This window comes from Schistocerca serialis, chromosome 4 (genome assembly GCF_023864345.2).
Source record: "Schistocerca serialis cubense isolate TAMUIC-IGC-003099 chromosome 4, iqSchSeri2.2, whole genome shotgun sequence".
Classification (NCBI taxonomy): Eukaryota; Metazoa; Arthropoda; class Insecta; order Orthoptera; family Acrididae; genus Schistocerca; species Schistocerca serialis.
Genome location: NC_064641.1, coordinates 429526677 through 429553120, shown reverse-complemented (window position 1 = coordinate 429553120; position 26444 = coordinate 429526677). Strand labels below are relative to the sequence as shown.

The 26444-nt window shown below is 43.4% G+C and overlaps 1 protein-coding gene across 1 annotated transcript in view; it reads left to right on the top strand.

Annotated features, from left to right (window-relative positions):
• The window catches only part of LOC126474509 (serine/threonine-protein phosphatase 6 regulatory ankyrin repeat subunit A-like), a 172604-nt gene that overhangs the window by 117951 nt on the left and 28209 nt on the right, over window positions 1-26444 (top strand). The window contains exon 9 of the mRNA XM_050101980.1: window positions 7921-8124. Within this exon, the coding sequence (XP_049957937.1) occupies window positions 7921-8124 (204 nt within the window). The remainder of the gene's footprint in view (window positions 1-7920; window positions 8125-26444) is intronic.

Genomic DNA, 26444 nt, shown 5'->3' with positions numbered 1-26444 from the left:
TAGTGCACATATCTACGGAAATAAGTTCAATTTTAGGTGCTGTGGGTATGCTTAAAAATGAAGTGTTGGTGCGGAAGTGGAAAGTAAAGAATCTGAAGATCTGGTATGGCGAACTCGAACTGCCGAGTTCGCCATACACCAGGTTTAGCGCACTTACAAAGACCAAATTTCTCACCAAGAGAGAACTTAAAGCAAAAGGTGCGCCCAAAATAATCCAAGATGAGCCCGGTTTTATAAATGAAATCACACCCCAATATTAGATTAACAGGCAGTCCCTTAACCAAGGCTAAAGATACAGGCCAGAAAAAAATCGGCAACCGATACAGTCCCCCGGACCCAGCCCTGCAAAGGTAACACCTGGCCATTGGCCACCTGACATCTCTGCACCGGGGACGGGACCGAACGAAGTCTAGTAAGAGGCCCAATTTCCAAAAACCACTCAAAACTCAATAATGACAAGGAACTACCGGAATCCAAGAGAGCGCAAAAGGGCTCGCCACCTACCCGAGAACAAACATAAGGCAAATGGGATAATGCGGGGGTGACCACACGAGTACACCAAGGCCTGAAGGCTTGAACCCGGGTTCGCGTGCCAACTCGGCGTCATCTATTAGCTCTAAGAGCACAAGGCTGATCACAAGAGCGTACCAAATGAGCTGTACTGCTGTATCTGAAACAACGCCAACTTCAACGGATGTGGATAATCTACGAGCAGAATCGGTCCCTATGTCGCGCCCTGCAACTTCCCAACGCCCGTGGCACTCAAGGGGTAATGCGGATGCTGCTACGACCACGTCTCACCAGGTCTCAGGCTGCTTACGGAAAACAATATGCGACTTATCTGCAGCACGCATTCCCTTTGAGAATGATAGAAACAAATTCTCGATCAGGTAATTCAATCAGCAAAGCCAAGGAGGCTCTGTGGGCTCTGTCGACATACTGATATAACTGCTCGTCACCCCGCTTACACTTCCCAAATGTGGAGGCACTCAAGTTGTTTTCGAACCCCGGTGGTTAATCTTTGACTAAATATGAGCCCCCTTAATTGTTGTAAGGTGAACTCTTCGTCCATGGCTCGTGAGAGGATGTTCTGCAACTCGCCTCTATCTAGCGGGTATATCCACGACAGGATCACGTGATACGGAAAGCGAAAAGCTGCCGCTTGCAGTTCGAGACGCAGGATCAATTCGCTCTACTATCAGTTCCGTCAGACCCCGAAAGAAATAAGTCACAGGGGTAGGCAACTCAGCAAACACGCCATATAACTTAACAGCCACTGGAACAATGCCACCCCCGGCTTGGCCTCCATGTTCCCCCTGATAGCCAAGTCACTATCTTCGAACTTCCTTCCATCCAAATCCAAGCATGTAAGCTTAAACTATAACACACTCACCAGAGTTCCTAATTCAGCGCCCAACTTAATGTGATGCTCTCCCAAATCTAACGCACTCAAATCAGCCACCCGATTAGTTACATGCACCAGCTGAGTTAAATGCACCAGCTGTGCCCGCAACCGACCCAAGTGACTCTCACTAGGGTGGGTTCCTTCTAGGAGACCAATAGTATCCTCAAGGCCTTTAAGGGCCTCACCAAGAAATCGGATGGCCGCACCTGTCTCACCAATCACTGCTGAGGTGACGTCAATCGGTTGCAGCACGGCCGCGCGCAAACGGGCTACCAGTTCTGGAACACTGCCCTCCGTCGGTTGACGCATTACTGCCGTCTCGTAAATGAGATGGTCTCTTCTCAGCAGGTCAATCCACAGACACTGTCTGACTGCCATTATCTTAACACCTGAAACGATAGCAAGCAAAATAATACGATGCCACAGACACTATCGAAACAATAGTGAAACTGACCGCAACTAGGTTGGTAAGCACAAGCGTAACCACGCTCTGCAACCAGTGAGTTGCCCACTAAACCCGCTAGGCAGAACAGCTGATTAGGATTGTGGAAAAGGGCCAAATAAGGTGTCAATTGGTTTCACTCCTAAATTGTAATTTATTATAATTTAATAACACATTTACAACCAAAGTGGCAGTAAAGACGAACTTTTACAACTATGAGTTTCAAAAACCAAATCTGTCACTGCTGAAGGCCTCCACACAATAAATCTTAAAAATCAGCGAGATAAATTTCTAGTGACTGAAAACACGCAGTTTCAGTTATATATATATATATATATATATATATATATATATATAGTTTTTATTGCTGTTTCAAATATACCGGTCATTTCTGAAACACCCTGTATATATATATATATATATATATATATATATATATATATATACAGGGAAACACCCAGTATATATATATATATATATATATATATATATATATATATATACAGGGTGTTTCAGAAATGACCGGTATATTTGAAACAGCAATAAAAACTAAACGAGCAGCGATAGAAATACACCGTTTGTTGCAATATGCTTGGGACAACAGTACATTTTCAGGCGGACAAACTTTCGAAATTACAGTAGTTACAATTTTCAACAACAGATGGCGCTGCAAGTGATGTGAAAGATACCGAAGACAACGCAGTCTGTGGGTGCGCCATTCTGTAAGTCGTCTTTCTGCTGTAAGCGTGTGCTGTTCACAACGTGCAAGTGTGCTGTAGACAACATGGTTTATTCCTTAGAACAGAGGATTTTTCTGGTGTGGGAATTCCACCGCCTAGAACACAGTGTTGTTGCAACAAGACGAAGTTTTCAACGGAGGTTTATTGTAACCAAAGGACCGAAAAGCGATACAATAAAGGATCTGTTTGAAAAATTTCAACGGACTGGCAACGTGACGGATGAACGTGCTGGAAAGGTAGGGCGACCGCGTACGGCAACCACAGAGGGCAACGCGCAGCTAGTGCAGCAGGTGATCCAACAGCGGCCTCGGGTTTCCGTTCGCCGTGTTGCAGCTGCGGTCCAAATGACTCCAACGTCCACGTATCGTCTCATGCGCCGGAGTTTACACCTCTATCCATACAAAATTCAAACGCGGCAACCCCTCAGCGCCGCTACCATTGCTGCACGAGAGACATTCGCTAACGATATAGTGCACAGGATTGATGACGGCGATATGCATGTGGGCAGCATTTGGTTTACTGACGAAGCTTATTTTTACCTGGACGGCTTCGTCAATAAACAGAACTGGCGCATATGGGGAACCGAAAAGCCCCATGTTGCAGTCCCATCGTCCCTGCATCCTCAAAAAGTACTGGTCTGGGCCGCCATTTGTTCCAAAGGAATCATTGGCCCATTTTTCAGATCCGAAACGATTACTGCATCACGCTATCTGGACATTCTTCGTGAATTTGTGGCGGTACAAACTGCCTTAGACGACACTGTGAACACCTCGTGGTTTAACAAAGATGGTGCCCGGCCACATCGCACGGCCGACGTCTTTAATTTCCTGAATGAATATTTCGATGATCGTGTGATTGCTTTGGGCTATCCGAAACATACAGGAGGCGGCGTGGATTGGCCTCCCTATTCGCCAGACATGAGCCCCTGTGACTTCTTTCTGTGGGGTCACTTGAAAGACCAGGTGTACCGCCAGAATCCAGAAACAATTGAACAGCTGAAGCAGTACATCTCATCTGCATGTGAAGCCATTCCGCCAGACACGTTGTCAAAGGTTTCGGGTAATTCCATTCAGAGACTACGCCATATTATTGCTATGCATGGTGGATATGTGGAAAATATCGTACTATAGAGTTTCCCAGACCGCAGCGCCATCTGTTGTTGAAAATTGTAACTACTGTAATTTCGAAAGTTTGTCTGCCTGAAAATGTACTGTTGTCCCAAGCATATTGCAACAAACGGTGTATTTCTATCGCTGCTCGTTTAGTATATATATATATATATATATATATATATATATATATATATCACAGTTAGGCTAAAAGCCTCAAGGCAAGGGTGGACAGACAAACATAAACAAGATGCAACACAAACGGCTGAGGGCCCACAAAAAATTTTCAAGATTTCAAAGTAAAGTTCCATAACATTTCAAAGGCAGAAGGCTGCAATGTTTATGTTTGAAAGGTAATTTTCAGAATAAGGTTCCAAGCCGCAATTTTTAAGCTTGACAGGTAAATTTAAGGATAAGGCTCCAAGGCTAAAGGCCCACAATTAATTTTCCAAAATTTTAAAAACATAACAACAAGCCTTAAGTTTTAAGTAGCTGAAACCACACTAAAAGAAAAGACAACAAAACGGCATTAACTTTCAGCAAATATCCACTTGCCTAAATTCAAACTTACTTATACGAAGGTGATGACCTTTAGTTTACACAAAACACAGTAAAAACCAAGAATTTTTTTAGTCATTGGCTGTGATGGATTATAAACAGACAATTGAACACTGGTGAGAAAGACAGTAAAGACAACGGCACTCAGAATCCTCCAGGGGATCGGTCTGCCCTTGTTTACTTATGTGAGAGAGGTAGTGTGCGCAGCTACACTTGATCCGTCGGTAACCCAGCCAAGGGACAGCCATGGAACGAGCGACAAAACGACTTGCTTGCCACCAATCGGTACATAAGAACTCAAACACAAAATGTTACGGACGTAATTATCTACAATGTATATGTATTAAGCTGTCAAAACTACACAGTGTGTTGGACAGCGACAACAGGTGCGGAAAGGACACTGCCTGAAGTTAGGTTAGTGGACAGGGCAGGTAACTGGAACACTAACGGCCACAAGACAGTAAATTCCGATGCTGCACTTGAATTGTAGTCAACCAATATAGTTAATTCCACTGCATGGCGGCTAAATTCTACCTCTACAAACACTCAGTGTTTCTCACAGGAAAAGCTCCCCAACAGCGAACCAATGAAAAGAATGACACAACATGAACAGACATGGCTTGAATACTTAACACACCACTCAACTTTGACGTCCTGGGTCGGTAGGCTAGGAAGCTCGTAACGACTGGACAGCTCCACACATGCTCCGACACTGCGCAGGGACCGCCAGCAGACCCAGCTGTCTGCACCGCGCGGAGATACGCTCCCTGGTCCGCACCAACCGACCGAATGCCCGCAGACCCCCTAGCCGGAAACCGTACGCAGAAGACCAAAGATGTTACACGGTGCAAATATCGGTACACATCAGCGCTACCACACGTAGAAGGAGGAATAACCATGGAATAACTGCTACAACAGCGAGAAATCAAACACAGATAGACAGCCAAGTTCAAGAAAATGCATAGTTCGGAGTGATCACGGCTCAGAAAGTTCTGAGCCAGATGTTCCATAGCGTACATTCCACTTACCCCAAACCACTGCCGTTTGAGACTTCAGTGTATCAATTGAGAGCTCATTGGAAGAAATAATGGAGGTCTGTTGTGTCTTCTGATAAAAGCTGCTTCTATAACGGTGATAATGATGGCTGTGGTTAGAAGGAGCCCAGGTGAGGGCCTGCAACCTGTCTGTCTGCGGCCTGCTCAATCACAAGATCTGTCTCCAATCGAGCGTGTTTGGGACATCAGTGGAGGACAGCTCCACGGTCATCCACAACCAGCTTTAACCGTCCCTCTGTCGACACACCAAGTGCAACAGGCACGGAACTCCATCTCACAAAGTGACATCCGGTACCTGTACAACACAATGCATGCACGTTTGCAAGCTTGCATTCAACGTTCTGGTGGTTAGACCCTTTTTCTATTTATGGACATTCGCACATTCACGAGTTTGAAATTTTAATTTCCTTGATGAGAATATTAGGAAATTAGAGTCTCCCACCATTGAAAGAGATCGTTTTTATGGGTTGACTATGAGCACTTGATGATGAAAATATACGTATACATACACAGCAGGGAAGCCACCATAATGTGTGTATCGGTGGGTACCCTGTATTAGTACTAGTCATTTACTCTCCTGTTCTACACACAAACTGAACAAGGAAAAAACGTCTGTGCTCCTCCATACGACCCCTATCTCTAATCTTACCTTCATGGTCGTTACGCGGAATGTGAACTGGCAGTACCAGAATTGTTCATCAGTCACACTCACATCCCATAACTAAATTTTCTCTATAGTGTTCCTTGGCAAGGATGTCGCCCTCCCTGCAATCATTCCCCATTGAGTTCCTGAAGCGTCTTCATAATACCTGCGTGTTGTTCAAACTTACCAACAGCAAATCTAGCTTTGAAGGCTTCCTTTAATTCAACCTTTTGTGAAACCCAAAGACTTTAACAGTACTCATCAGTGGGTCGCAATAGGGACCTACAAGCTGTCTCCTTTACAGATGAACTACACTTCCTCAAATTCTCCCAATAAACGGTAATCAACTATTCGCCTTCCCTTCTAGAATTCTTACATGCTCATTGCATTTCATACTGGCTTGCAACGTTATGCGTGGATGTTTAATCGATGTCATTATGTCAGTCAGCAAGTTACTAATGCTCTACGTCAACATTATGGGTTTCTGTTTCCTACTTATCTGCATTCTTACATTTTTTCTACATTTAGAGCTAGCTGCCATTCATCGTAACAACTACAAATATTGTCTGTCATCTTGTATCCTTCTACAGTCAAGTCACTCAGCTACAAGCCTTCCAACAGGTCACCAAACAGCGGCAGACTGGTGCTTACCCTGCCCGTCAGATCATTTGCGTATAAAGAAAATAACCGTTGGTCGTTTCACACGTCCCAGGGCACTCCTGACGGTATCTTTATCTATGGTGAACACTCACCGTCGTGGAACCGTAGAAATCTTCGAACCACTCACATACCTGGAAACTTATTGTCTATGATTCCACCTTCTTTAATAGTTGGCAGTGTGGCACTGTGTCAAACATTTTACGGAAATTTAGGCATATGGAATTCGCCTTTTGCCCTCCATGCATGGTTGACAGGATATTATGCAAGAAAAGGGCAAACTGCATTTCGCACGAGCGATGCTTTCTAAAACCTTACTTTTGGACAGAAGGTTTTCACTTTCAATGAAATCTATTATAAAAAATGTTCAAATGTGTGAATTCCTAAGGGACCAAACTGCTGATGTCATCGGTCCATAGAGTTACACACTACTGAAAGAAACTTAAACTAACTTTCGCTAAGGACAACACACACACACACACACCCATGTCTGAGGGAGGACTCGAACGTCCGGCGGGAGCGGTCGCGCTACTCGTGACATGGCGCCTCTAACTGCGCGTCCAGAAATTTATTAGTTTCGAACTGGCGAGCAAAGCGATGTTAAAGATATTGGCCTGTAATTTTTCAGGGCCATTCTTTTACCTTTCTTATACATAGAAGTCATCTGTAATTTTTTTTCCATTGGCTTGGGACTTTGCACTGGGTGAGAATCCACGATAAACGCAAGCTAAGTAGGGATACTCTTCGTAAAATCAAACTGGACTTCCATCAGGAGATGACAACTCTTTTGCTTTCAACCATCGCATTTGTTTCTCTACACCAGATGTGCTTATTACTACGTTCTCCATACGGGAGTCTGTCTGATGGTCAAACATTTTTGTGTTTGCTCCATCCTCCTACACGGACGATATCTTAAATGCGAAATTTAAAACTTGAGTTTGGTTTGGAAATTCGCCCATGTCTTTGAATAAAGATGTTTAACGGTCACAGCGTTCCTTCTTATTCAGCTTATACCGTATTGGTATAGTATTTTATAAGTTCCGACCGTATGTGAAACAGGTCATCTGGCACTGAACCCAGAAGGGCTGCCCACCAAGTAGTCTGATAATGTACCTCCCCTTTCACAGATGCAAAATACACTCAGCATTCTAATTAAGCGTGGTAAAGATAAAGTCTTCGTTAGTCTTCTCTGAGTAACGTGAGGATGACTGGCAGATAACCTGTGGAAATAATGTGCATTGATATTAACGACGACTGACTTGAGTATCCGCTTGCAAAGCCACACTGGCAGGGTCCTTTTGTTCACGTTAGGTGCTGAGGGAGCTGCTCACTCTGGGAGCGGATGCGACGGCCTCGGACAGCTACGGGAGGACGGCACTGCACCTGGCGGCCGAGGGGGACCACGCGGAGTGCGCCAGGGCGCTGCTGGAGGTGCTGAACAGGGGCGACCGCGAGCGCGCCACCCAGGGGGGCGCGACCGCCCTGCTGGCGGCGGCGGCGGCCGGCAACAGCGCGGTGAGTCCTCTCCACCTGCTGCGCAATGCTGCTCTGCGCTCCACGGCACACTGTGCAAAAAAAATGGTTCAAATGGCTCTGAGCACTATTGGACTCAACTGCTGAGGTCATTAGTCCCCTAGAACTTAGAACTAGTTAAACATAACTAACCTAAGGACATCACAAACATCCATGCCCGAGGCAGGATTCGAACCTTGCGGTTCCAGACTGCAGCGCCTTTAACCGCACGGCCACTTCGGCCGGCGCACACTGTGCAGTTCGTGTCTAGGTAACCCTATATTGCTGGACACAGCCAGTGCAGGTCTGATCACGGGGTAGACCTCGCTTCATCTGCAGTCTGGACTTTACAGTATAAAGTAGCTTAGTACTCAGAATCGCCCGGATGTGTGTTTATTCCAATCTTGTCTTAGTCCTTCGCATCCTTCACCCTTCTTCCGTCAGTTTCCACCATCCTTTCCCTTGGAACTTAATTCCACTCTTGAACCTACTTTATCATTGTTTCTTCGACGTGTAAGGCGAAAGACAACGTCTCTGTCTCACACGCTTTTCAAACCGAGCACTTCGTTCTTGGTTTTCCACTCTTGTTGTTCCCTCTTTGCTCTTGTATACACTCCTGGAAATGGAAAAAAGAACACATTGACACCGGTGTGTCAGACCCACCATACTTGCTCCGGACACTGCGAGAGGGCTGTACAAGCAATGATCACACGCACGACACAGCGGACACACCAGGAACCGCGGTGTTGGCCGTCGAATGGCGCTAGCTGCGCAGCATTTGTGCACCGCCGCCGTCGATGTCAGTCAGTTTGCCGTGGCATACGGAGCTCCTTCGCAGTCTTTAACACTGGTAGCATGCCGCGACAGCGTGGACGTGAACCGTATGTGCAGTTGACGGACTTTGAGCGAGGGCGTATAGTGGGCATGCGGGGGGCCGGGTGGACGTACCGCCGAATTGCTCAACACGTGGGGCGTGAGGTCTCCACAGTACATCGATGTTGTCGCCAGTGGTTGGCAGAAGGTGCACGTGCCCGTCGACCTGGGACCGGACCGCAGCGACGCACGGATGCACGCCAAGACCGTAGGATCCTACGCAGTGCCGTAGGGGACCGCACCGCCACTTCCCAGCAAATTAGGGACACTGTTGCTCCTGGGGTATCGGCGAGGACCATTCGCAACCGTCTCCATGAAGCTGGGCTACGGTCCCGCACACCGTTAGGCCGTCTTCCGCTCACGCCCCAACATCGTGCAGCCCGCCTCCAGTGGTGTCGCGACAGGCGTGAATGGAGGGACGAATGGAGACGTGTCGTCTTCAGCGATGAGAGTCGCTTCTGCCTTGGTGCCAATGATGGTCGTATGCGTGTTTGGCGCCGTGCAGGTGAGCGCCACAATCAGGACTGCATACGACCGAGGCACACAGGGCCAACACCCGGCATCATGGTGTGGGGAGCGATCTCCTACACTGGCCGTACACCACTGGTGATCGTCGAGGGGACACTGAATAGTGCACGGTACATCCAAACCGTCATCGAACCCATCGTTCTACCATTCCTAGACCGGCAAGGGAACTTTCTGTTCCAACAGGACAATGCACGTCCGCATGTATCCCGTGCCACCCAACGTGCTCTAGAAGGTGTAAGTCAACTACCCTGGCCAGCAAGATCTCCGGATCTGTCCCCCATTGAGCATGTTTGGGACTGGATGAAGCGTCGTCTCACGCGGTCTGCACGTCCAGCACGAACGCTGGTCCAACTGAGGCGCCAGGTGGAAATGGCATGGCAAGCCGTTCCACAGGACTACATCCAGTATCTCTACGATCGTCTCCATGGGAGAATAGCAGCCTGCATTGCTGCGAAAGGTGGATATACACTGTACTAGTGCCGTCATTGTGCATGCTCTGTTGCCTGTGTCTATGTGTCTGTGGTTCTGTCAGTGTGATCATGTGATGTATCTCACCCCAGGAATGTCTCAATAAAGTTTCCCCTTCCTGGGACAATGAATTCACGGTGTTCTTATTTCAATTTCCAGGAGTGTATGTAGTATGTTACATACAACATGTTTTCCTATAGGTGCCACTGTCTCCGAAATGTATTGTAAATAGTGTTAGTAATAAACAAGAAATGTATGAAAACTTCATGCACGATGCAGCTGTTTCACATCGCATCTCAGTGTCTATCACGTCATGTCTCCGTGTAGTCATATTTCGTGAACTATGTGTCGTACAATACACAGGGTGAGTCACTAACTATTGCCACCTTGAATACCTCCGAAATTATAATAATAGCTGGGATGTTTGTGGGACAAAAGATGCATTGGGCAACGGAGGCCATAATAACACGTTGGTTTTGTATTGCTAGGTGGGGCCGGGTCAGAGGTATGAAGGTCAACTTTGTTTCTCTAAATGGAATGCTATAGTCTGGTACTTACTTTCTGATAGCGGATATCGAGACGAAACCAGTGATGTGTAACAGTAAGGTCTTTGAAGGTCAACGAAGGTCTCAAAAGTGGCATGAAGTCCATTTAATGATGTTCGAAGTGGTGACCATTGATATCAACGCAGTGCTGCAATCTCCTTATGATGGATTGAGTGGTATTCCGTATCACTTCGGCACTTATTGAAGCACATGCTCTGACAATTCTCTCTCATATATTGTGCAAATAGTAAATATTTGCCGATTACGGTGTATCCATCTAACGTGCCATTGACATGTGAACACCATTCGACGGTTTCGCACTACGACACTAATACGAACGGTAAGCTAGTATCGTCGAATCAAGCGAATGTAAATGATGTACTCCTTCGAAGAACATGTCCATATGCTTCTCATTTATGGAGAATGCCAACGAAATTCAGTGACTTTTACGCTGAAAGATATCCTCAACGTACTCACCATACACTTCGTACAGTTAAATATGTTTATGATAAATTGAGAACAACTGCATCTTTATTCGTACTCTCGCCACTGTGGTTAGAGATCCTTGTGTTAGTTCGCGTCAAATCGCAAGGAAATCTGATATGAGCCAGAGTAGTGCTGTTCGTGTTCTCTATCGCCATAAATATCATCCTTACCATGTCAGCATCCACAAAGAATTACCTGGGACGGATTGTATACGTCGCATTGAATTCTGCCGATGGGATCAACTTCAGATTCATAGGGATGACACATTTATTAATTTCATTATATTTACTGTCGAGGCTACATTCACGACCCATGGAAATGTGAATCAGCATAACATGCAATATTGGAAAACTGAAAATCCATGTTGGCTGCGGCAAGTTCCACACCAAAAACCGTGGTCAGTGAGTGTATGGTGGGAATGTTATAGGACAGAATTATAGGCCCCTATTTCATCGGCGAAAGTCTTACTGGTAGGAAGTACAACGCATTCCTGCAAGAAACATCAGGTCTGTTATTGGAAGAAATACCTTTAGGAACAAGGAACAGAATGTGGTATCAATACGATGGGCGTCCGGCATAGTTTCCGCTGAGGGTAGAGACAATTCTCAAATCGTTAGATTGGATGCGGAGGAGATGTGTCCTGGCGTGGCTTGACGGCTCTGGATTTTTTCTTGTGGGGATTCGTAAGTAACATTGTTTATAAAGACGTTCCAACTACACCTGAACAGTTGCGAGAGAGAATTGTCAGAGCATGTGCTTCGATAAGAGCCGATGTGATTAGGAATAGCACTGAATTCGTGATAAGAAGATTGCAGCGCGGCATTGATACTAGTGGTCATCACTTCAATCACCTTTGCCGGCCACTGTGGCCGAGAAGTTCTAGGCGGTTCAGTCCGGAACCGCGCTGCTGCTACGGTCGCAGGTTCGAATCCTGCCTCGGCCATGGTTGTGTGTGACAGGTTAGTTAGGTTTAAGTATTTCATAGTCGAGGGGACTGATGACTTCAGATGTTAAGCCCCATAGTGCTCAGAGCCATTTGAAGCATTTGAACATCAAACACCTTCTGTAATTGGATGTTCATTCCACATTTTTAACCTTCGTTGACCTTCAAAGACGTCACTGTTACACATCACTGGATTCGTCTCGATAGCCGGTATCAGAAAATAAGTACCAAACTATAGCATCCCATTTAGGAAAACAAAGTTGACCTTCATATCTCTGAAGCGACCCCACCCAGCAACAAAAAACCAACGTCATATTATGGCCCCCGTTGTCGCATGCAACTTATGTCCTACTATCCTTTCAGCTCCTATCATACTTTCGGAGTTTTTCTTACTGGCAGTGCTTAGCGACTCACTCTGTATACTTTTGTACTTGCATTCAGCAGTATATGTGAATACTGTCTGCGAAATGTGTTGCGAACAGAGTAAGTAGTCACGAAGTAGCAAATTAAAACGTCATGCATGATGCAGCAGTTTTTTCTCACATCTCAGTATTTGGCGCCTTATCTCCAGAACTGTGTATCATACAATGACATATTTTTGTAGATAAATTCAGCGGTGATGTCGATACTGCCTTCGAATAGTGTTGCGAATAGAGTTAAACGCAACGAAGTAATAAACTTAAACGTCTTGATTGACATGGTAGCTTTTCATGTATCTTAATGTTTATGATGTCATATCTCCTGAACTACCAGACAATGATATAATTTTTCAAGTATATGTGAATATTTTTCTGGTACATGTGAATAGTGTTTGCATAATACGTCGCCCATACTTTTAGTGGTAAAGAAGTAATAAATTAGAACATCGTCCTTCATGTGGCAGTTTTACCGCATGAACAGCAAAAATCTAGTAACCGCAAAAACAGTTTCGTGAAGATTAGAAATGATGTGTAAAGTATATTGCAAATCTCTTAGTGCTCTCATTCTCGAGTACTGGATGACTGAAGTATGGGTTCTAGCCCACCTGTGAGCTATACTGCTTTTTCACCCTCACTCCTTTGAGATGTGGGTGGTTGTTACCCACACAGTGAATCTTTCCAGACAGTAAATGATATGTGTGCCAATTTATTTTGAAATCCACTCATTGTTTTAGGAAGACGTGTAGAACATAAATACATACTTACATACATTTTTACAATTTTTACGCGTATGGAATGTTACCATAGTTAATACGCACAGAAATATATACGACGCCTTTCTGTTAACGATATTGACTAATTGATGAGTGGAAGAACAGATGTCGACAGTAAGTGCTTTTAAGTTTTTAAAAATGATTGTAAGCCACTGTTTTTGACATAATGTAACATGATGGAACCTTTCGCTGAATGAGAATTAATCGACGGAGATCATTCGCTTGATACGTCTGGACCGTTGGCTCGGCCACGTAGAGGATAGGCTGGCAAATTTTGTTTGGTGAAATGGTGCACTGCATGACATTCAGGCTGCTGATGGCACGGACCATTGAACATAAGCATGAAGCATCACAATAGCAGTGACGTAGCAGAAAATCTAATCGGTGCCATGAGTTCAGGATGGATAATGATTTCCTGTCTGAGAACCGTCTGTATGGCAGGTCACGGTGAATAAACCTGTGGAGAGGGAGTAGTCTATGCCAGCAGTTTCTAAATCACTTTATTGCGTTCACGTAGGTATCATAAAGGTCCATCACCTCTCCTTTCACATTCTTTCTCATTTCCTCTTTACCACCTTCTGTCCCATCTCTCAAGCATAGCCGAAGTGTTGTGAATTCGATGCCGATCCTTTTTTATTTCCTTTAATTTCTGTATATTCTCTGTAAAATTCAGTATCTTGGACTGTGGGATTTTGGGCATTAGGCTCGTTCATTATCTAGAGTATTCAAGTTTCAACTTCGTTATAATTTAAAGCAGTTGGAAACACTGTTACAAAGTCTCTTTGGAGGTTCGAGTTAACTGATTAGGGTGAGATACGTTCACTTGCAAGTACTTATATCACTGAAATCATTGGGCGGTAAGGTGCAGCACTATACACCGAGGTGACAAAAATGATGGGATAGTTATGTGCACATGCAGGGTGATTCACGGACATATGCAAATATTTTAATATGTTATTCTGCAAGTAAAACTAAATAAAAAGGTTAGTGTAAACATAGGTCCGCAAATGTTAAGTTACGGAGTTATGGATAATAAAAGATTTTCCTTGATATTTAGCAACTTTCCTAATATGTTGCCATCGCAAAACTGTACGACGTTAAAGTAAAGCACGATTTCCATTTATTTTGTTGTTACTGGTCTGGTGAATCTAATAAAACATGCCCCAGATGTTTATCTGCAGTAGTTTTCAAGAACGTCCAGAGAAGTAAAGTTCATTATACAAGTAAATTTGTTTACTTTCTATTAAGAACGTAGAAACGTTTAGGTCTTTGTTGAAAACCGTTAGTGAGCTGCTTCAGTGGTTTCCTAACATTCAAAAGAGTTAGTTTTCTGTATTGTTCAGTGAAAGAACGTAATAACTACAGTATTTAAGTGAAACCACATAGTAACTGTTGTTTGTTGATTATCTATTTTACGACAGAAGATATGATGTTTATTTATGGCAAATGAGATGGTAATGCTACGGCTACAGATAACGAATATCACGTACGTTATCCAACTTGGAGGATTCTGAATGCACGAACCGTTAGTGGAGTATTTCGAATACTACGGGAGACAGATTCACTGCCTAGTGTTCATAATCATTATGGGCGCTCCATACGTGAAGACGATTATGAGGATATTATGGATGCTTTTCAACTTAGCCCGGGTGCCAGTACACGGCGTATCTTTCAACGATTTGCGTACTCTGAAGTACAATAATCTGTATTCTTACCATAAACGAAAGGTGCATAATTTACATGCTGGAGATCCTACCCTTCGCTTGCAGTTGTGCACCTGGTTAAATACTAATCAGCAGTTACACAAGTACAATTTATTTACTGATGAGGCCCAGTTTACTCGAGATTGTGTAAAGAATTTACATAACGAGCACGTATGGTCTGAAGCATACCCACGTGCAACAGTGCAACGTAATTTCCAGCAGCGATTTAGCATATGTGTGTGGTGTGGTATAATAAACACACACTTTATTGCACCATTCATTTTGCCAGCACGTCTAACTGGCGAGATGTACTTACAATTTCTTCAAGAATAAATGCCCCGCTTGCTCAAAGATGTTAAACATGCTATGCGATTGAAAATGTATTTTCGACATGACGGCGCGCCTCCACATTTCACCAACGCCGTTACTACACATTTAAATGAACATTTTCCCCAGAAATGGATTGGTCGTGGTGCCACACGTCTGTGGCCACCCACATCACCCTATTTAAGTCCAATCGATTTCTGTGTATGGGGATGAATGAAAGACATAGTTTATGAGGACAAAGTCAATACACGTGAGGCATTACTTGCTCGCATTATGAATGCAATGGACGAAATTAAGAACAACCCTGTGAAACTGAAACGAGCAACAAAATCTGTGCATACACGTGCAGCTAAATTCACTGAAGTCAGTGGAGACATTTTTGAACATTTATTGTGAAGGTAATGTCAAATTGTCTGTATACTGTACAACTTTCTTAACACTGAGACTATTTTTTCCTGTTTAACTTGAATTCACGTGTGCTATGGTATTAATAAAAGCAGATTATCTGATAAAATTCAAAAATTTTCAGTTAAAGCTATTACCTTCATTTCTCGAACATTAAATTCTCTACAACTTCTGTTGGAACCTTCGTGCAATTGTCTGGAATTTAAAAAACAAATTGGGCCAAGCAGATAATGAAGCAAAAATTTTACGAAATTACTTCTTTGCTTCTCTGGATGTTCGGGAAAACTCCTGCAGATACTCATCTGAGACATGTCTTATCAGATTTACCAGATTAACAAAAAAAAAAAAAAAAAAAAAAAAAGTGGGAACCGTGCTTTATTTTAACGTCGTTCAGTTTGGCGAGGGCTTCGTATTAGCGAAGTTGACAAGTTTTAGGTAAAATCTTTTATTAGCCGTAACTCCGTAAATGAACATTGCGGACCTATGTTTATACTAACTTTTTTCTCTAGTTTTGCTTGTAGACTAACATATGAAAATATTTGCATATCTTAGTGTATCACCCTGTATACAGATCTCGGTAGTATCACATACAGAAGGTATAAAAGAGCAGTTCGTAGGCAGATCTCTCATTGTGCTCACGTGATTGATGCGGAAAGGTTTCTGACGTTGTTGTGGCCACAGAACAGGAAATAACAAACTCTCTACGTGGGATGATAATTGGAGCTAGATACAAGGGACAGTCCATTTCGGAAATCGTTAGAGAATTTATTCTGAGATCCACAGTATCAAGGGTGAGCCTAGAACGTCGCATTTCAGGCTCTAACTCTCACCACGGCCAACGCAGTGGCCGGCGACCTTCACTTAACGACCGAGAGCAGCAGTGATTGCATAAAATTGTCATTGCAAACAGACCAGAAATACTGCGTGAAATCAAATGAGACCTACAATGAACGTATTCGTAATGACAGTGTGGCGAAATTTGGCGTTATTTTGCTATGGATGCCGACTAGCGATGCCAGTGTCTTTGTTAAAAGCACACATCGCCTGCAGCACCTCTCCTGGCCTCGAGATAACATCGGTCGGACCCTAGACGACGTGGCCTGGTCATGTGAGTCCCAATTTCAGTTGGTGAGAGCTGATGGTTAGCGTTCGAGTACGGTGCAGGCCCTACGAAGCCATGGACCCCGGTTGTCAACAAGGCACTGTGAAAGCTGGTGATGGCTCCATAAGGGTGTCGACTCTGTTTATGTGGAACTGACTGGGTTCTCTCGTCCAGCTGAATCGATAGTTGACAGGAAATGGTTATGTTCACTTCCCTGGAGAGTGTCTGCAGCCATTCATGGACTTCATGTTCAGAAACAGCGATGCAATTTTTATGGGTGACAATGCACCATGTCGCTAGACCACAGTTGTTCACGATTGGTTTGAAGAATATTCTGGACAGCTAGAACGGATGATTTCGCCCTAAAGATCTCGCGACACGCTTCCACCGCATATTTATGGGACATAATGGTAGGTCAATTCGCGCACAAAATCCTGCACAGTGAACACTTTTGCAATTGTGGGCGGCTATAGAGGCACTATTTCTCCTGAGGACTTACAATGACGAGTAGCTGTACTAGGCTAGGTAAAAGATCTGACACGATATTAGGAGGTATCCTGTGACTTTTGTCATCTTGGTGCATAACGTATAGGACTTAAAGCATTGTTTTATTTTGATTTATACTATTCATTACTTCTTACTCGATCAATTGAGCTTCATAAGATTACACAGAGTTGCTATATGAATGTGAAAAAAACACAATCCAAAATCCTTTGGAATTAGTGACTCAAAATTTCATAATCTTTTATGTGGGGCCACAAGGAGGAGTAAGTGACGGAAAAGAATTTAAGTATATCGCTTCTAATAAGTTGGGTGAAAAAGCTTGTATATTCCGGCTCTCGAAAAAGCAATAGCGTTCATCAACACACTAATATTGAAATTCGATAATCATACACACCAAAGGGATCTATACCAACAAGTTGGCATTTGCATGAGCAGTTCATTCAAAATGAGCCTATTCCGTTTTTCTGTATGTTCTCTTCTACCAGTGAAATGCCTGGCCTCGCAGGCCAGAGATGATTAGGTTGTGGAAAGAGGCCAAAATTAAGTTCCTGCCAGTTGCACTCAACATACGAACTTTACTTATCAACACACAATATTAGAACAAGAATGCAAAACACTCAAAACTTTAATCGACCTCCTTGGGTAACTTAACATCGCCTGAAGGCCACACTTAAAATGGAAGACAAAAGGCCTTAGCAAAAATTGAAATACAAGGATCTTCTGGAGATTTCACTCAAGAATACTTTCTAAATCTTCAATGTAAGATGCTGACGGCCTTAGCAATTTAATTTTAATGGAACTTGGCAGGAGGGCACATATTAAGCAATAAGATAAGTTTAAATCAAAAGGCAGAAGGCCTTATCTTTAAACATTGGATGCAAAATTCGGCTGAAGGCCCATACAAAAGCATCACAATCTTATCCCTTAAGAGCAAGACTAGAGCATTAATTTAAGAGATATTAAAACTCGGCTGTAGACCACACATCAACACAATAATTTAACGGCTTAAGGCCTTAAATGGCTTGGTATAAAATTCGGCTAAAAGCCCATATAAGGAATAACAATCTTATGCCTAAAGGGCAAGAGGATATATAAAAACTCGGCTGATGGTCACACATCAACCAAATAACAAACTCAGGCAGGGGCGTTAGTGTGTAACAGGCACGCAACAGCACTCGCAAGTTTCCAGGGGTTGGCCTGGGATTGTGACACTAACGCACATTTAGGTGAGACAGGCAGCCTGTCCAACGACTTCTTAATCTGGAGGCAACCCAATCGACAGACAGTCGTTTAACCAATCAACCAAATCAGTTCCGCTCCACGCAACCAGCAAAACGACCACAAGCTTGTAATACAACGAATCACAGAATATTGGCGCCCACAACGACCAACAACACCTCAGCTGTCGAACTACACGCTGCGCTGGACAGCAACAACGCGACGAGGAAAATACACTGCCTAAAATTACGTCAACGACCGTTGCAGGTAGCTGGAACATCAACGGCCGCAATGCAGAAGATACCGCTGGTGAACTTCAAATAACAGGGAATATATTAAGTTAAATTACACAGGAAGACGGCTGGAATCTTAGGCGACTTAAATACACACACGTTGTTGCTCGCGGGAATGTCCCAAAAGCACCAACCAGGATCAAACGAAGAAATGTAAACAGTTGAGGCTCGATAGTAAGCTGAGTGAGGACTCAACTTTCATGTCCAAGATCGGTGGGCGACGAACTTTGTAGCTCTCGCAAGCAGCACCTCACACTCCAGCCGTGCGTGCACGCTGCCAGCGGCTCCAGCCCGACTCTGCACGACGGGGGCTTGCTTGCTGCTCCACGCCAACTGACCGACTGGACTCCTGGTTCATCCGCGACTGTTGCTCCATCACGACTGCACTGCCGGTGCGTCTCCCACTCACTGACTTCCTTCGGATGGACGACGTCCCGGAAACAACAACCGACATCTCTGCACAGGAAGGAACCGACCCAAATACGTGTTGATGAGACATCCCACTGAACTACCAACCAACAGTTGTTGCCACTCAAACCATGTGTGTCAGCAACGGTCAGCCGAGTCTTGACTACCTGGAGCTCACTGCTGCTCCAACCTGACTCAACCCGATGTGCGTCTGGAACTTGGAGACACAGCGGTCCGGGCACACTGGCTCAGACCCAATCATGCAGTGGTAAATCTTGCCCATTGGCAAAGATGTCTCCGCACAAGAAGGAACAAAGCCATATCCAGCAAGATGATCCAGTGACAAGGCCCAGAAATGGTCAAAAGACCAAAAACATGTCGTTTAAAGAGGCGACTAACTGAACGACCGACCAATGATTGATCCCACTGTCATCTCCGTCCACTGGACAGTTCATCCTGTGTCACGAGCAGTTGGAGAGTACTGGCTGTCCGCGCCTCCCTAGCGCTCCCTCCCTGACTACACTACTGATACATCATGACTGCACTTCTGCCATGTTCCAACTCAACTACTCCATGTCCAATCTCCAAATCACTGGCAGACACACGATGACCCAGAAATACTATCGGTCTCCCAGAGATAGTACAACAGTGCAATAAGTTCCTGTCAGTTGCACTGAACGTACGAACTTTATTTATCAACACACAATACTATATTAAGAATGCAAACCACTCAAAACTTCAATCGATCTCCTTGGGTAACTTCTGATCAGCTGTAGGCCACACTTATAATGGAAGACAAAAGGCCTAATCAAAAATTGAAATACAAAGTTCTTCTGGAGGTTTCACCCAAGAATATTTTTTAAATCTTCAATCTAATGGGCTGACGGGCTTAGCAATTTAATTTTAATGGTACATGGCTGGAGGTTCCATATTGAGCAATATGAAGAGTTTCCATCAAATGGCAGAAGGCCTTATCTTAAAACATTGAATGCGATATTCGGCTGAAGACCCATACATAAGCATCACAATCTTATGTTTTAAGGGCAAGACAATAACACTAATTTAAGAGATATTAAAACTCCGCTGAAGGCCACACATCAACAATAATTTAAGGGCTTCACCTACAAATAACGCAATAATAAACGCTACATCATGCCATACACTAAAATACAAAACAGCATTTTTAAACAATGATATATAGGATATTGAAATTACCTCTTCAACCTGATTCAATCCAGAAGGAATCTGATACCTTAAAACAAATAGCAGTAGCTAACAATTGTGATGCCCATCAGGTTGATCTGTTATATCAAAAATTATAGCAAACTTATGATGCTGTTATTAGTTCCAAGAAGAGATTTACTAAAATGACATATATGGGACCTATTTCAGATAAAATAAATTACTTAAGAATACAAGTGTGACAATAGCATTAAAAGCCGATAACCCTGTACAGATGAAATTGTAACACACAATTGGGGAATCAAATATGTACCAAAAGTCAGGCGTTTACAAAATACAATGTAACGACTGTGAGAAACAGTACACTGGCCAAACCAGCCGTAACTTTCTAACACGTTTTAAGGAACATACTACTAGTACTACACGTACCAAATCAATATTTGGTCAACGCCCTGATCGATAGAATCATTCTTAGATGCCTTAAAAATTGTCACATGTAAAAATTGCAATCTACATAGGATCTTCATAGACAATATTTTGTAAATATGCACAAGTATTATGCCCTCTTGATTACTTTCTTTCTTAATATTGATCTGTAAGGATTAATTATTATGTATCGAGTAATCTATATAGATGGAAGTCTCTTATTACAGCATGAAACCGTATCGGTGCAGCATGTACTAAAACACGTCTGTTAACGATTTTTGCAGCCTCCTCATGAGAAAGAGCACTGACAGAGCGTCTATCGTTTCAATAAAAACATGTTGCTGTTCAATAGTACGTCATCTGACCTGACAGTGTTTGTCATTCGACTTTCACAACAACTTCGTTGGAAAGAAGCCTGCTGCAACATCTTTGGAATAGCATCCATCATCACTATGGAAACCACTAGTTTGCCTATCGACTTTACAATAACTTCAGTGGAAAACCGTCTGATATTACATCTTTGGAACGGCGTCCATCCTCACCATGGCATCCACTAATTTACCTATCGTCTCTACAACAGCTTATGCCGAAAGAAGCCTTCTGCCCCATCTTTGCGACGGCGTATAACCTCACCATGGCAACCAGTGGTTCCAAATGGTTCACTAAGAGGCCTACAGAGGGCAACTCATGTACTGTTCATTTATCCTGAATGTTTAAATATTTTTAATGCTTCTTAACTGACAATAGCTGTTGAAAAAGCTAAATTTTATGTGTGTTTAGTTTCCTTTTTGTCAATGTTCTTTTAACTAAGAAATTCTACGTTGTTTTTCGACCTATAACCCATTGGTTAGCGATGAGATCATTCTGTCAGAAGAGGGCAGAGCCTCCAGTATATATAGTAAGACGTGCACTGGTTTCTCCAATAGTGATTTACCACCAGCAGGAGGGTCTTGCTCATTCGTAATCATCGTTCCACAACTTTGTAGCTTTATATACTTTTCTTTAATGCATGTAGCCCTCCGATCAAGCTTTGTATTTAACTTGTAGGCCTGAAGATGACTACAGTTTTGATCTAAACCGGTCACCGGAATAAGTAATTTGTGACCAAGGCTGTTTTTGATGGTAAATATTAGTAATAACACTCATCACTGGTTGCTCCGAAAATGTATTCAAAAGTAGTTATTCTTTCAAATAGTTTATAAGTAATGCATAACAGCGAAACTGATTTGAAATGTTTGGAGTCGTCCCCTGTTTTCCTCGATTTCAGGACGGCGACTACCTTAGTTCCATACAACAGACATTTTGTTCAGCTTGATGCACTAAGAGAAAAGTTTCGTTACTCAATTTTTCTCCTATTGATTCAGTTTATTCCTGCTGCTTTGTGTCATTGCGTTATTGACCCCTCGGATTTTCGTGTCTTCTACTAAATCTGTGTTCACCTGTTTAATCTGTACTACCATTTTTATCTTATAAGGAATTTCTTTTCTGCAGATGTTCTTAAATGGATTTTATGTTTACAGCTATCTGAGACGGTGGTCTCTGTACTGTTATACCTCTCCGTGTTTTCGTCTCCGACTGCGGCTGGAATTAGTTTGCATGTTTGGGCTCATACATTTTTCATTTATTGTGTGAATCAGTTCTGTTGGCTCTTCATTTTCTTTTGCTATCGCTCCAAATATTAAGTTTAACTATCCCCCACCCATACCAGTTTTCCTTCTTTTACCTTTGCTGATGTGTCAGTGTACCCAGTTGGCTGATCCTAACGGCTGTAAATTGATAATCGACAACCAACGATCCTTGAGTCATCTCTTTCGGTCCTACCTCCATTTTTCCAGATCTTTACCATCAACCTCTTTTGGCTCAGAAGACTATCTAAATATTCACAATCTTTTTGCAAGTACTATTACAGAACCACTGATAACCGAGATGATCCTCCTAATTAACAATCAATTAAGTAAGTACTCAGAGCTCCACTTCAGTTACCCCAAATTAACAACGTAGCTATCACCACTAAATACAATAATCTTCACAAGCCTACGAAAACCAAACACTTGTCTCAATACTCACTATACTGAACATGGCATCTGAGACAATTTAAAAATTTAAGTAACTGTCACATCAGAAAGAGAATTACTTGAGGATGGTGTTAAGTGCTCTGACGCGCTGGAGTACATGAAAAAGAGGACAGCTAACTGGAGAAAATAACGCCACTTTCAACAGGAGGTCACTCGTCGTTTAGTCAACCAGTCAGCACAGAGACACTAGAGCAAGCTCCAAGACACTGAGAAGGCAAGGTAAAATAAGACAGAACAAATATTACACTGACACACATAACGTGCGACAACAGATTAATCTAGCACTAAGGCACTCACTTACTGGTGGAATTCTCCCAAAGAAACGGCCAAACTGGTCAATACAGCATCAATGCCGAAATCTTCTTAATGGACATTATTGAGGTCATGCGGAAAGGCAGTGCGCAGCCAGGTATAAAACGGGCCGTTTAACAGTAAAGAGGAGGATGGCTAATAAGTTTCAGTACGGAGCATTCAGCGTACGGAATGGCTACGCCGCCGGAGCACCAGGTGAAGACTTAGCCACTTCAGCCACGTGAAGCCGGTGGGAATACTCTGGGTACGCAAAACAACTGCGAGGTGAGCAGCTACTGCACATTTCTTGGAACAGTATTGAACGGAGAATGCCTGTCTCTGTCTCAACGAGTGATACTTCAGAATTTCAGTAAATGACAGGACCAAGTTTTAACTGACGACTTGTTTCCTGTGCTGCAAAGCCGAGTGATCATATATTAACACTGAAACAGGCTCAGGGGCCCAGTAGCTAGCAGTGTGTGTGCATCTAAGACCTCTCGGGTCTGATTCATTCCGGTTCTTGAATAACTGCATAATAAACAGTAATAAATCTGACACCTCACCGACTCTAATTCTCTGTAATCTCACTTGGATCTAACAGCTCGGTAAAAGACTTATATCAAAGTAGAAACCTACCACTTGTGCAGTATCTATCTGCAGCAATACTCCTTTGTAGTCGACAATATTAACATTACCATATCGCAATCACCCAAAGAGAGTCTTTCTGCCTCATCTCCGTTAAGAAAGGTGTGGAGGTGAATCCTATTTTAGAAGAGGACGCCGATGTCGCCGCCTTCCTGCTTGCACCACACAGGTAACATCGACGCAAGATTGGTGAAAGGCACCACCTATGGCGGGGTGCGACAACTGAAATAAAAATTACATCATAAATTAATAAAAATAAGATCCTGCAATGCACAATAAATAGTGCATCTAGGTTTCTGTTGCTTGCTACGTCACTGCGTGTTTGCGTAAACATGTAAACGTAAGCATAGACTACTTCAGGGAAATAACATAAAACAAATTGAAAATACTGTTCACAGGCCTCTGCCTTAATTTAAAACACAATTTGAAACCACTCATATGCTCTGAAGATCGCATAATATTGATTGCTACACAGTCAGCAAATCGCCTTCACTCACTCGCGGACGCTAGAACAAGTCCTGATGTTTTATGACCGTGCGGACGCTGGCGCGTCTGTGTTTACGCCAAGTTGGTTGCGCCGCAGTGGAGCGAGCACTGCCGTTGTTACAGTCCGGTGGTCAGCCACTCAGTGGAGCTGTGGACGGCGCTAGTTCGAATGTCGGCTTTCAGGTGACGGAGTTCTGCCACAAATGTCGAGAACATCCCACGGTGTGCTCAGTCCTTTCATTTGAAGTTGCTACCGTCACACGTCATGGAGTGATTCGTCTGTAGCGTCGAAATTCCATAACCATATTTTACTCACATGGGTCGATAAAGGCCAATGAGACCTTGAATTTATAGAGCGAATAGAGAGAATCACCATACATCACGTGATGCCGGCTGTACGACTACCTCTGGACTGCTTCATCATTCTCTCTTAAAAATAATCGATTGTCATTCTATTGGCGCAAAGTCGACATCTATAATTTATCTAACGTAAATCTTCTTTTTTTCTATTGAAATTATTTTGGTGCTTATGAATCTCTTGCTTCTCTGTACATGCGCGCATAATGGTGTGATGTCATTACTGAGAAGTTCGTCCTTTTGAAAATTATGTCTTGCTTCCCATCTCGAGAAAAATGTTTTGCTAAGGCCGATAATCTGGTATGTCCCAGTCCCTTTTGTGTTAAGCTACGTGGGTGTTGACACTACTTTTCGACACTTGTCCGCACCTGCACGGAATTTCATATACCTCAAGTGCTGCTATGGGCTGTCGTGCATCTTTTCCCATTCTCAGATATTAATTAATCTTGGTGCGTCTAAGGATCGTTTCGATCCCACACTTCATTATTTTATTAATAAACCGGCGAAAAACATTTTCAGCTGACGGACGTTGTTGCTCAGTACTCTCGGTTTCTTGTCTTCCTTGAAGAGGTGCTCGATCAATCTCCTTACCAGCATATCCATTTTGCATGAAGGCTAGCAATTAGTGTTTAATTCATCCTCCAAATAAACCAGCTAGCTGATTTTGTTGGCTCTGTCCACCAAGGTTTTAATGACAGCTCTTTTTTGGCTAGGATGATGGTCTCGTTCCTTGAGGAGGTACGGATCAGCGTACATGCCCGTTCGGTATATCTTATGGTCCAGAGCCCCACCCACCCGTTTAATTACGGGTACATAATTAAGTTGACCATTTCTCTCTTTCTCCATCGTAAACTGAATCTTTGGGTTAATACTATTGGGATGCACCAAGAAGATGTCCAGCTCCTCTTCACCGTGAGTCCATACCACAAACGTATCGTTCACACAGTGCTACCTCTCAGCTGGTCTTGCATTGGCCGTCTGAAGCGCCTGCTATTCGAAGAACTTCGTAAATAAATTGGCAACTGTTTGACTAATGGGGTTGTCCATAGCCACCCCATCGATTGGGTAGTAATATTCGTTCTTGTATGAAATAAGTTGTGGTAAGGCAGTGTCTAAATACAGTACTGCACTAGCTGTTCATTGTTGAGGAAGTACCAGATGGCAATAACCATGTTTTGCATGTTTTTTGCCAGCCGCGGTGGCCTTGCGGTTCTGGCGCTGCAGTCCGGAACCGCGGGACTGCTACGGTCGCAGGTTCGAATCCTGCCTCGGGCATGGGTGTGTGTGATGTCCTTAGGTTAGTTAGGTTTAAGTAGTTCTAAGTTCTAGGGGACTTATGACCTAAGATGTTGAGTCCCATAATGATCAGAGCCATTTGCATGTTTTAGTTTAATATAGAGGTGAAGTTTATGCATCTGACGTCACCTTTCGGCCATATTTTAACGTACGCCAGTACTACTGTAATTTCGAAAGTTTGTCTGCCTGAAAATGTACTGTTGTCCCAAGCATATTGCAACAAACGGTGTATTTCTATCGCTGCTCGTTTAGTTTTTATTGCCGTTTCAAATACACCGGTCATTTTTGAAACACCCTGTATGAATACACACATGTGACTCCTTACAAAATTATCGAAGAGGGTTTAACATACCCTCGTTACCGAGTGTCTCAATGGTGATACATTTTTGACTACAGAAGCCACGCAGGATTGCGATACTTAAACGATTAAAATACACACACTTTGTGGGGTCTTGAGATGTTAAGTTCACTGGATCACTTCCAACATGTCGATGATGGATACCCTGTTGCTGTCGAATATACTGATGTCTTGAGGGAATGGACAGTTCTCAATTATCAAGACTCCTCGAT